Raw genomic sequence first — 12007 nt, 5'->3', positions numbered from 1 at the left:
TGGCTTCCTGTTGAAAAGGAAAGAGGACAGTGCGGTTTACCATGCATCCAAGATCCACTCTTATGGTCACACGTCCAAAAGTTCTCTAGCTGTATAATATTAACAACCCAGGCCCTAATCAGTATTCTGAAGAAGGTGATTTTTTGACAGCAATATTCTGAATGAGAAAATTACTACATCATTATTTTTAAACATTATAATAAACTTCTTCCATTGTTTCATGGGTTGAAAACCAGATGAAGTAAGCAACCTCTTAGCATGCATAAAACTAGAACTAGAAGATGTGATTATAATATTTAACACTTACAACTTGAAGGAAATAAACTATTTAATAAGGGAAATAAACTATTTAATAAGGGAAATAAACTATTTAATAAGGGAAATAAACTATTTAATAAGGGAAATAAACATAAGGTGGTGAAATAAATTTGCAATGAAAATAGGATAAGAAGAATGAGTAAAGATGGCAATAATAAAAGTAATTATTGGTAAAGAAGAAATAAAAAAAAGGAAGCAAAGAGAGCAGTAAATTATAATTCATGCACAAAGCTTAGTTGTGTCCATACTATCAAATGTTCTGTGACAAATATTTGTGACTTCCCCATATATCTGGGTGTAATATAACATCATGTCCATATATGGATCAGACAAATCTGTCATACAAAACCAGATTGAGGGAGCAAGATTGTGAATCTAAATCAACACTTTTCAGAATGTCTAACTCTTGATCAAGAAATACTAAAAAATTCTCATTTTCAAGTTCCAATACACAAATATTTATGCTGTAATATGATATGCATCTTTAGCTACTAAAAGAAACTGAATTCAAATAAATTGCGCCCTCAGCAACATTCACTCCTAGAACCTTTAAGCTTACATCATTCACAATATAAATTCCATTCTTTGGATAACTAAATCCTGCAAAGCTGGCAGAGTTTTGTAGCCAGTCTCTGGAGAGGGTATGCTACAGCACATGCTGTCATAAATTCTGCCAATTATTATAGCTGTGCAGGAGCAAATTACTATAACAGATTAGTATGATGACATAGAATGTCATCACATGCCGGTGCTGTCAATCAAGCTAACGTTAAGCACTTGAGATATTCCCTTGGATCCTACCTGCTCCCCTACAACAGGTCGTATCCTATCACTTTCATTGAACGTTCTAAGTACTAACATTTATATACTTACATGAGTTCAATTAATCATGAAATATTTCCTTGGATCCTACCTGCTCCCCTATAACAGGTCGTATCTTATCACTTTCATTGAACGTTCTAAGTACTAACATTTATACACTTACATAAGAGTTCAATCAATCTTGAAATATTTCCTTAGATCCTATCTGCTCCTCAACAACAAGTCATACAATATCTCATTTTCATTGAACATTTTAACACGTTGGCTGCCAACGAAAAGTACTGTATACTCATCCCATAGGGTGTTGCTGAGAGAGCCAGGGATGACTACACTAGTCAAAATCAGGGTAACATTCTAGCATTTATTACTTCTTTGTTATACATTGCAGAACCACAAACTTAACGGCTGGGAGTTTGGGGAAGATGCAACTAGACGATGATGTACAAATGACATATGTATGTTTGTTGTGTTATGTTGCCGGCAGTACACTCGAGTGACACAAGTGGTGGCACCCTTTGAACATATACCAACCCATGCAAAAAGCGGACACGAATTCGCATTTGGCATAGTCAATAAAAAGTGCTGTCACAGTGCCGCCCACGAGTTTACTCGTCCCCTAATATATTCCCACCAATTTATGAGACACATCATTTTGATGATATATGGCTAGATAAAATTTCAACAAAGTATGTTTGTACATGTAAACTTGTCTTGGCACATGGAAAGGAACCTTTAAAAACGGTCTGCCAGTCAACATGTTAAGTTCTACCATTTATACACTTACATAAGATTTCATCAATCATGAAATTTTTCCTTGGAATCAATCTGCTTTCCCACAATAGGTCGTTCTCATCACTTTTATTGAATGTTTTAAGTACTTAAACTTTATACCCTTACCAAGAGTTCAATCATTCATGAAATATTTCCTTGGATCATATCTGCTCTCCCCAAACAAATCATATCTTATCACTTTCATTGAACGTTTTAAGTTATAACATTTATACACTTACATACATGCCAAATAATTTGCAGGTGTGGGACTCTTGTTTTAAAACCCACTTCCCTAGGGAAGTGTCTGGAGCATACCCATCCCCTCCCCCGGTATGTTTATCCATAGATACCCAGTGAATGCATTCTTTGCTATTTTAAGGTTGCATTTTTACAACTGACAATTTGTTAGGTATTTTTTTCTTGAGAATGCATATTTCTGTCGTCCACGATTGAACATATCCCACTAACATGAGTCACGAGCGTGGCCGCTGGCAGTGTGTTCTTTGATCCTATTGATGCAACTAGTTTGATCTGATCTGATCGAAAAACTATTAAGAGAAATATTAAAATTTTTACTGAAGAATACATGAGATCTATTAAAAAAAAGTAAAAGTTATATGATAATACTGCAATAATGAAAGAGATATATAAAAATTTAAAAAAATTGTCTCTAAACACTTTTAGTTAGATCAAACAAATGTACTGGTTCATTGGTTGTTGCCAACATGATTGTAAGATTCTCTGAGAAATTTGTATCCGACATGATTTACTCTGCCAGAAAACTACAACCTGTGTAACGTGCCCGGCCCGCGATATTATAGGCAGCTCCATTTGATTGGATGAGAGTGTTACTTAAAGTAGAAAGCCAACCAAACCCTGGTGTAGTGCGCCATTTATTTGTGTTTGAATGTATAACAAAACCAATCCCACTTAAGTACAGTAGATGGATATTTAGCGAGAGAGCTACAAATTATACATATATTTTGCATTATAGGCAATACCGTACTACATTGATGCGCGAGATTTTGGTCCTTAAGAGTGAGAGCGCGAGACAGACCGCGAATATGTAAGCCTTGGCGTGTCAAATTGAATCTGCTACCACACAACAGTCAATCTCATCACTTTCACTGAAAATTTTAAGTACTAACACTACATTTACTTAGGAATTCAATCAATCATGAAACATTTTCTTGGATCCTATCTGCTCCCCTACAACAGTCGTATCTCATCACTTTCATTGAACTTAAGCTTACTAACTTTATACGCTTGCATCACAGCTCAATCAATCATTAAATATTTCTTTGGATCCTATTACCTCCCCCACAACAGGTCATATCTTATCACTTTCATTGAACATTCCAAGTACAGTATCAACATTTATACACGTACTAACATTTATGTTTTAAATTTAATCAAAAATAAATTCACTGAGCTATGCATATCTTAATGTTAGCTTATTTTAAAATGAAAAACTGAGATGATAGTTCAACAAACCAAGAGAAACTAACTAGAATTTTGCTTATTATACTATCATTCAATGATATAACTTAAAGATGAAATTCACCAAAAGAATGATTGGAAAGAGTGCCATCTATGGACACCAAAAGCCAAAAACCACTCTAACATATCCATACATACAGAAAAAGCCTACTGCATTGCTTTAACTTATCAGCATAGAGGGTCATACATTAATTTTTTCCAGACTGGTTTGTTCTGTTACAGTAAATTCCTTGTGTTCTTGAGTGATGTATGACATAGTGATCTTCACTGGAGGAGATTTATCAGTTTTTTGAGGTCATAATGTAAGGTGATCCGTATTATTATGAAAATGAAAAAATGATCACAAAAAGACAACAATCATCATTTTGTTATGTACTCTTTTGTGGGAAAGGAAGGGCAGGAAATGGTTATATAAAAAAATGTGTTTTTTTTACTATTTTAACAAGGAAGAAACAAAATGGATGACACCTTTACTTATACTTTATCTTATCAAATGTGATCACTTTTTCAGAATAAATTTTAGATGACTGAATACTACTGAACTGTCTGTGCATTTCATTTCAATGGTAATAAATAAAATTAATAAATCAACATAGACATATTTGATATACTACTAACACTACACTACTTCACCATACTTGCTTAAGTATATCTCATAATCTACTTTAAGCTACATACATCTACATCTATATTCTTATAAGTAGTGTAAATTCCTAATATTTATTACAGCAGAGGTTTTTGCAACGATAAATCTACTGCGACGGAGAATAGTAATTCCCAATGTTTATCTGCCGAGCAATGATGTTGCTATGAATAAAAAGACCAGTTGGTATATAAAACAAAATTAGTGATTTACATGTACCTATAAATCTTTAGATAGATTTTTAGATTAGATATTTTCAGCATCTGAAAACTAGCCAATGGGTGACCTATTAATATTGAACTGCTAGAAAGCAAAGGTTTAGGCATTAAGGAGATTGTGTCTAGTGCGATAGATAGTGAGAAAAATATCTAGAAAAAGAACCAAAATGCAGAAGGGTTTTAGCTAGATAAATATAGGACTAACGTTAGAAATGTCTAGAATGGAAGGGCCTATAGGGACTGGTTCTCAGAGATTTAGAATAACAGGAAAATCTGCCAGAAACTTCATCATTAAAAGACATTTTCTTTTGTAGCAGACATTACACAAATAACAGGTAATGTTGGTAGCCTACGTGCAACATTCTTAACTGAATCTACTGGCATATTTCAAGTTTTTATCTAAAAAATACTGGAATCGTAGAACTCTGGGGATACACATAATAAATAGACATTTGCGTAATTTTCGAGGTAAGTTCCAAAAAGAAAACTTAATGGCAAACATTTTATCCAGGGTAAATTATTCATGAAAAGACAAATAAAACTGATTAGCATACCTCCATATTTGTACACCTGAAATTCTTCATTTTCCTTGCGTGTCTCGAGAAAGAGATCAAATAGGTATTGTGACTTAACTCCTCCGAGTAATTCACCCATCGCTGACTTCTCTTCTCCTTCGTATGATTTTTCAAGAGCATCGTTATATTCATCATACTTCACTAGCCTACATTGGGTAACTGGTACAACATCTTCAAATCCTAAGAGCTGAGGTAAACAATATTTAGAATCAATGAATATTCATCATTTTTTATTTAAATATTCATGAGTGCTTTTCTATTAAAATAATAAAAAAATAGACCAGGTTTTAGTTCTGGGAGTCACCAGTTGAAAAAAAAAACATCCTACCAAAACAAATATGATCGGTGGTGACACCAACATCCCAAGTACTAACCACCGTAAACAACAGGGCACTATGGTGTGATATTGTCACAACTTTACTACTGTATTGTAACTGAAGGACAATAATCATTTAAGTTTACATTAATGAAATGTTTAGTAGTCAAACCATACTACTGTATTGTAACTAATGACAATAATGATTTAGTTTACATGAAAGGATTTTTAAGTAGGTAAGGGTACAAATAAAATTTGAAATAAATTACATTAGACAACCTACAAACCTAGTGTGCATGCACGTGAAGCATTCTAGGAAAAGGCTCTATTAGGGTCAGGGTTATACCATGATTTTTATGATATTCAGGGATATAAATTAGCTGTAAGTTGATGCTTGTCATGAGCTGTAGACTGGTTTCTAATCAAAAAGGCAATAAACTAAACTGGAAATAACTAATATAGGAATAACAAAATGACAATGACCAGTACTAAAACGGTACTCACCAAAAAGTGTGATTAGGCAAGATTTTATATATACCTTGTTTATTAAATTTATTTTAAGAAACAATGTCAAAGGAGGTCAGAAAATTTCTGTTTTTTCATTTAGCAAAATGAAGCTTTCAAAAGCAGCTGGGAGAAAAACGAACACGAATGTGTGAAGAAAAAACAAGTTCTCGTAACCTCAAAAGCTTCAATGACGGCAGTATAATAGCGGCAGTAGAGTATATTGGCTCTAAAGGCCGCCCAGACAAATAAGATTTATCAAAAGATCTATTAATTGATCAGCCGAGTGTTTCTAGATCTCCTCATCGGAGCTAAATATACCTTGCTCGAAATCCTATCAGGTGGTGTCCCAAACATAGTATGCAATGTTGCATTGTAATCAGTTTAGAATTTAGATTAATAATTGCTTTATAATTATAATATCATAAGGTAGACTTAATGGCAGTGATTATGTATTTCACAAAATAAATAAAAGTCTTGGAATTTTCGGGAAAGAAAAAGTAAATGCAAACAACTGAACATTACGTAGTTGCTATTTATTACATAATTCAATAGAACACCTGGGTATGCAAAAAAGGAGTGTGGAGTTCTATTGACTGCTAAAGGTGAATCACTTAGGATTTGGTTGTTGTGCCAGGTGGATGTGCAGTGTAAATGTTAGTGTTTTGGTGGTCTTGAAGTGCTATAGTTTCGGACACAACACATTGGTAGAATGATTACTTCATTCATTACTACGCCATTTCCCATGTCATATTTGTGTTAGATAGAGCATCCAAATAAGTTTTTTTTTTTTTTGTGTCAATATTCTATTATTTTATAAAATATGTGTATAGTAGAAATTAAACAAATCATTAGGAAGGAAACGAGGATAATGTTCATTCACGCAGGGCGTATATAGGCGAGTCCATTATTATGTTTTATGCTCGAGAGGTAAGTTTCAAAGGAAACTTAGGCATTTGTCGATTTATTCACGAAATAGACTTTGGTTTCCGCATAGTATTAGTATTAGTATGTTTATTTATTAACATCTCACCCTTTACCAAAGGCGCCTATATTGGCTTATGAGAGACTTAAACTATGTAGCACAGAAAGTAGAACACGGAATATGATGTACATGCGTAAGCAGGCTTTGTCATTTGAAAATAGCAGGCGGGCAATTAAACACTCACCATAATTTTCAGGCAAGTGATTATTTTGCGGGATGGCGTGAAGGGGGGGGGGTGGAGGCGGGAAGACTAAAGAAATACAGCAGATAAACATTCAATCGCTATGTGCAATCAACAGGAGTCAGCAAGACATCAAATAGAACTTCCAATATTTACATTTAGAGAAATAATAAAGTGCACTCTCCCAATACAGACCCACACTACTGTTCCACACCTCGGGACCGGTTATGATGTTCGGATTTCAGGAAAGTTTAGTTAGTGTAACATATGTATTGAACCCTTTCCGAACAAGCTTGTTGTAGGTTTTTACGCGCATTTTCGGTCTGATATTTTCTCCCTAAACCCAACACATTCTTCTTAGTTACGATGCCACTTACTGATTGGTTACATCAGGCCGTGCCTCCTAAACTCTGCCAGCTAATTGGTTAATTTTTTTTGTGAGGTCATGTGTAAAGCATGTGCTTAACTGTAATGACGTCAGATCGCCCAAAGTTTCATAATTGCGTGACAGCTTAAGGACGTTTTCAGCCTAGGCCTAGCATCTTTTACGTTGGTAAATAATTGCCGTGGTCAGCAAAAATTGCATCGGCATTTTGAGGACTGTGGAGGTGAGTTATTTTGAAATGTAGTGTGAGCTATTTTTCACACCTCTCGATAGCAGTTTAGGTGTGCGAGCGCGATTGTGCGCGTTAAATGACAAGGTCTGCGTAAGGACATACAGACATGAATGTTTGAAGGCATGCCAGTACAAAATCGGCTAAAATTTGATAATAAACTTTTTTTGATTTAAAAAAAATATTAATATGTGACATCACGTCTCTAAAAATTATGTATGCAAATTTAGCAATGTAGAGATGTGTATAAGAGACAGCTCCCAATACAGACCCACACCCCCCTTCCACACCTCGGGACTGGTTACGATGTTCGGATTTCAGGAAAGTTTAGTTAGTGTAACATATCTATTGAACCCTTTCCGAACAAGCTTGTTGTAGGCCATCTAGGGCCTAGCCACTGAAACAGGCCTAGGCCTAGCTAGCAAGAGTCTCGTGTCGTGGATTCTGTATGACTAGCCTACGAAACAAAAGTTAACATACATACAGTACCTGTTGTTTTGCTGTACTGTACAGCAAATTTAATTACCAATAAAATGAATGCTTTTATATTGTTTTTATGTGTATTTTCAGTGTTATATTTTTTCCCTAAACCCAACACATTCTTCTTAGTTACGATGCCACTTACTGATTGGTTACATCAGACATCAGGTTGCACCTCCTCAACTCTGCCAGCTAATTGGTTAATTTGTTTTGTGAGGTCATGTGTAAAATATGTGTTTAACTGTAATGAAGTCAGATCGCCCAAAGTTTCATAATTGCGTGACAGCATAAAGATGTTTTTAGCTTAGGCATGGCATCTTTTACTTTGGTAAATAATTGCCGTGGTCAGCAAAAATTGCATCGGCATTTTGAGGACTGTGGAGATGAGTTATTTTGAAATGTAGCGTGAGCTATTTTTCACACCTCTCGATAGCAGTTTAGGTGTGCGAGCGCGATTGTGCGCCTTAAATGAAAAGGTCTGCATAAGGACATACAGACATGAATGTTTGAAGGCATGCCAGTACAAAATCGGCTAAAATTTGATAATAAACTTTTTTTGATTTAAAAAAAATATTAATATGTGACATCACGTCTCTAAAAATTATGTATGCAAATTTAGCAATGTAGCAACCAAAGTCACCGTTACTGAATAAATGTATAATTTTATGATAAAAAATATGTAAAAAAAAATCTAAGAACCAAATGTTGCCATTATGACCAGCTTCCTATAAGCCAAATTACCTTATGAGCAACTTCAGTTGCCTCCAACAGTGTCTTATCCTTATGGATCTCAAGCTTAGCATCTAGCAGTTTGTTTGTCTCTGGGTGAAGTCCAAATAACTTTATCTTACAGGTATTCTTCTCTGCTTCTCGTTGCTTCTTTTCAGACTCTTCAACCTGCTTCATCTCTTCAACTACATTTACTAAGTGATCGGGAAAATCCTCCACTGATACAAATGCTGTTGAGATTTAAAGAACACAGTAGAATGAACGACAAGAAAAATATACATAATAATGAAATAATTTCAATAACAATAATATTAACAATAAAAACAATTAAGCCTGAAAAAATAATGCTTGTGCCTTTAACCATAAAACTATCTGTATAGAATGCCTTCGGCATAAAACGTTATGTTTTTTTTCTTCCAAAAATGCCTCTGGGTAAATATGACTCCAACTAATAATAAGAAAAATAATAATGAAGAATTTATATAGTGCAAAATAGGAAACAACTTGTTAAATCAAATGCACTTTTGACTGAAAGTTATGATGTTTTCTTAAAAAGTAATGCTTTGATGTTAGCTTTGAAAGTGGAACTCTCGACCATGTGGTTTCACACTTACTTACTTTTATTTCGTTTTGAATCAATTTGCCGATACATTAACATGTAAGCATTTGTTGAACTAGAATATGCTGATGAATAGCAGCCTCTATAGCCTGAAACAGAGCCACCATAGGTTTTACGGATGTCATCGTACGTTATCCGTGTCACATGTTGGTCGTTGAAACAGTACCAAAGTCCATCCGTAAATGATCTAAGTAAAATATAATAAATAAATATTACACATGATGCTAATCAATTGTACATGTGCATGTGCTCGTCTGTTGTGAAAATATGAAAACACTAGAAAATTCAATTAAAACTAAGCTAAGCCTATGTTGTCCTTACAACTTAATGTTAAATATCGGTTAGTTGTTGATGACTTTTAATGAGTAGTATGCACAGTTCCTTTTAGTTCACTGCAAACTTTTATTCACACAAACTGTACGTTGGTTACAATCAGCTAAACTCCAGGTTTCAGATGTTAGAGAACCCTTTTAGAGTGGAGTCAGCTCAGCTCTGTACTTTCTTCTGTGTACTCCTAACTACTGACTACTGATTACTGATCACTGACTCCGTGATATGGGGTGTTTGCCTATTATAATTTAGGTAATGGGGGTGTGTCTCAAGTAAGTCACCCCATACTTTTAGAGTTTCTGATTGGATTATAGAGAAATTCTTTTTCTATGATTTAGTAACCTGTTTACCAAAAAACTGCTAATTAAGATGTATCACAAACTTCAGAGCTTAGGCTCAAAACTGACAATCATAGATTCATAGTGTGAGAAAGGCCAAGTCCAACTGACTAGGGTAAAGTCATACAATGTCCAGTTATATTATTAGATTTCTGTATACTCAAGTTGACCATTAAAACTGTCAATCCAATTTAAGGCATTTATCAGGTGAAGGGTATCGATTCCAATGGTTATGCAAGTTAATACCACTGAACCTTAATACTGCATTACATTAACTTAACACAACCGACATCAACTGATCTTTGCAGCTTTGCAGCAATTGTGAGCAACTGTTAATTGTACGATTTGAGGCCACATTAGCACTTCAGCAGTTGCCCATGTTCTATTTGCTGTGATTCAAACAACTGACAAGCGATTGAGTGGTCATGTGACAGTGGAGCCCAATAACCCAAGTTTAGTACCATAACTGCACTCGTACCACACACGCTAATGTTGTATCAAATTAAGGTAAATAATTTGTAGTCAAAAGCATGTAAGTGCTATGGGCAACTAGTTCTTGTAGTTGCACAATTACAATACAGGACTCCCTCTAATTAAATACCCCTCCAATTAAAGACCACTTTTCTGTGGTCCCAAATGAACAATTGATTCATTCATTAATTCTGGTTTAAGACAACTGTCTTTTATCTTTATTATTCTAATTAGAGACCAAAGCTGCTAAAGACAATGTAAACTCTAGTCCAAAAAGTTGTCTTTAATTGATATGGAGGGAGACCTGTAGTAGGTAGAGCCTTGTCAGTCTTAGACATATAAATTAAAAACAATGATAGCACTTTATATAGCAATTTGAATGGTTTAGCTTTTGCCATCAGTCTATGCTGGATTCATCAGGTGTAGTAGCGATTGTCAGTGAAATAGGTATGAGTGTTACCTTGTATCAGTTGAGGTAAGTAGCATTGCAAAAGAAACATAAGCTTAGCTTTATTGTTTATTTTTTTAAAAATCAAATAGGTTATCAATTTCAAATGATGTGGAGGTCAACAGAAATAACTAACTTGATATATGCATAGTAGTGGCCTCCGGCTGCACTCCCAGAATGCACCATGATGGAGAACAGTTCGTAAATGTACGGTCCTTTATTTTCTCTTTCTCTTTCATTTTTATTGTTTGTTGCAACCATTGATGCTGCCTCATTTAATTTTTCCGATTCGTCTGCTTCAGAGTTCTTTTCATAATCATCTTTGTTGTTGGGGACACACCGAGTACCTTCTTCAGTAGCTTGATTTTCCTTTCAGATTTATAAAAGATCAATTAATCACATTAATAAGTAATACAAGATATAAGTGTTTGTAAAATTTCTCTAGCACCAAACATTATCTGAACAGCTCGCCCAACAATGGTGTGGAGATTAAAAATTTGCCAGTCACGCACTTTTTTCAGTTCAGACTGCCTCCATGAATTAGCACACATCATTGGTCGTCACACACTTTTGGAGAGAGGGAATAGATTTGTCCGCTGACAGTCATGACATAGTCTATAAACGCCCAGAAGCATTCTGAACAATGTTGGTGCCAGAATTTCCCCGAAGAGATGAAAAGTACCCGACAAAAGCATACAATGCATGCTGAATATTTACTAGATTTATAGTGACATGCTAATTCTGCTTGAACTTAATTAAATGTGACCGGCTCTGGCAAAACCCCTCCCCAATCTGCCGCAATTTCTAATTTTGCACAAGCACCCAAAAATTTCAACAATCAGAATTTTGAACATTTTGCATTTTGTAAAAAAAGATATATTCTGCAAAATATATATCACTAAATCTAACTAAAAAGTATATTAAATTATTTTAAAAAATACAAATCTTAATAATAAACTATTGATTTTGGAATCTGTGGAAGCTGTTTTCTCGAAACATACATGGCTGAATTAAATATTCATAACTTTGCTAATATTCAACAAATTTTTATCAAATAAACACTATTTTAGAGCAGAAGCTAAAAATACCAAAAACTCAATTTTGAATTTTTCCCAAAAACAGCTGGTTTTGCCAGAGCCAGTCAC

General features: G+C 34.6%; 1 protein-coding gene across 1 annotated transcript in view; it reads right to left on the bottom strand.

Moving 5' to 3' along the window:
- Positions 1-12007, bottom strand: part of LOC117107257 (ubiquitin carboxyl-terminal hydrolase 47-like) — a 46888-nt gene that overhangs the window by 23789 nt on the left and 11092 nt on the right. The window contains exons 11-14 of the mRNA XM_033248881.1: positions 10999-11231; positions 9275-9462; positions 8669-8886; positions 4827-5034 (exon numbers count right to left, since the gene is read on the bottom strand). Of these exons, the coding sequence (XP_033104772.1) occupies positions 4827-5034; positions 8669-8886; positions 9275-9462; positions 10999-11231 (847 nt within the window). The remainder of the gene's footprint in view (positions 1-4826; positions 5035-8668; positions 8887-9274; positions 9463-10998; positions 11232-12007) is intronic.

The sequence above is a fragment of the Anneissia japonica genome, unplaced genomic scaffold, assembly GCF_011630105.1.
Source record: "Anneissia japonica isolate Jap-2015-1 unplaced genomic scaffold, ASM1163010v1 scaffold211_len1577895_cov191, whole genome shotgun sequence".
In the NCBI taxonomy this organism is placed as follows: Eukaryota; Metazoa; Echinodermata; class Crinoidea; order Comatulida; family Comatulidae; genus Anneissia; species Anneissia japonica.
Note: the sequence above shows the minus strand (reverse complement) of the source record. Positions and strands in the feature narration are given on the sequence as shown.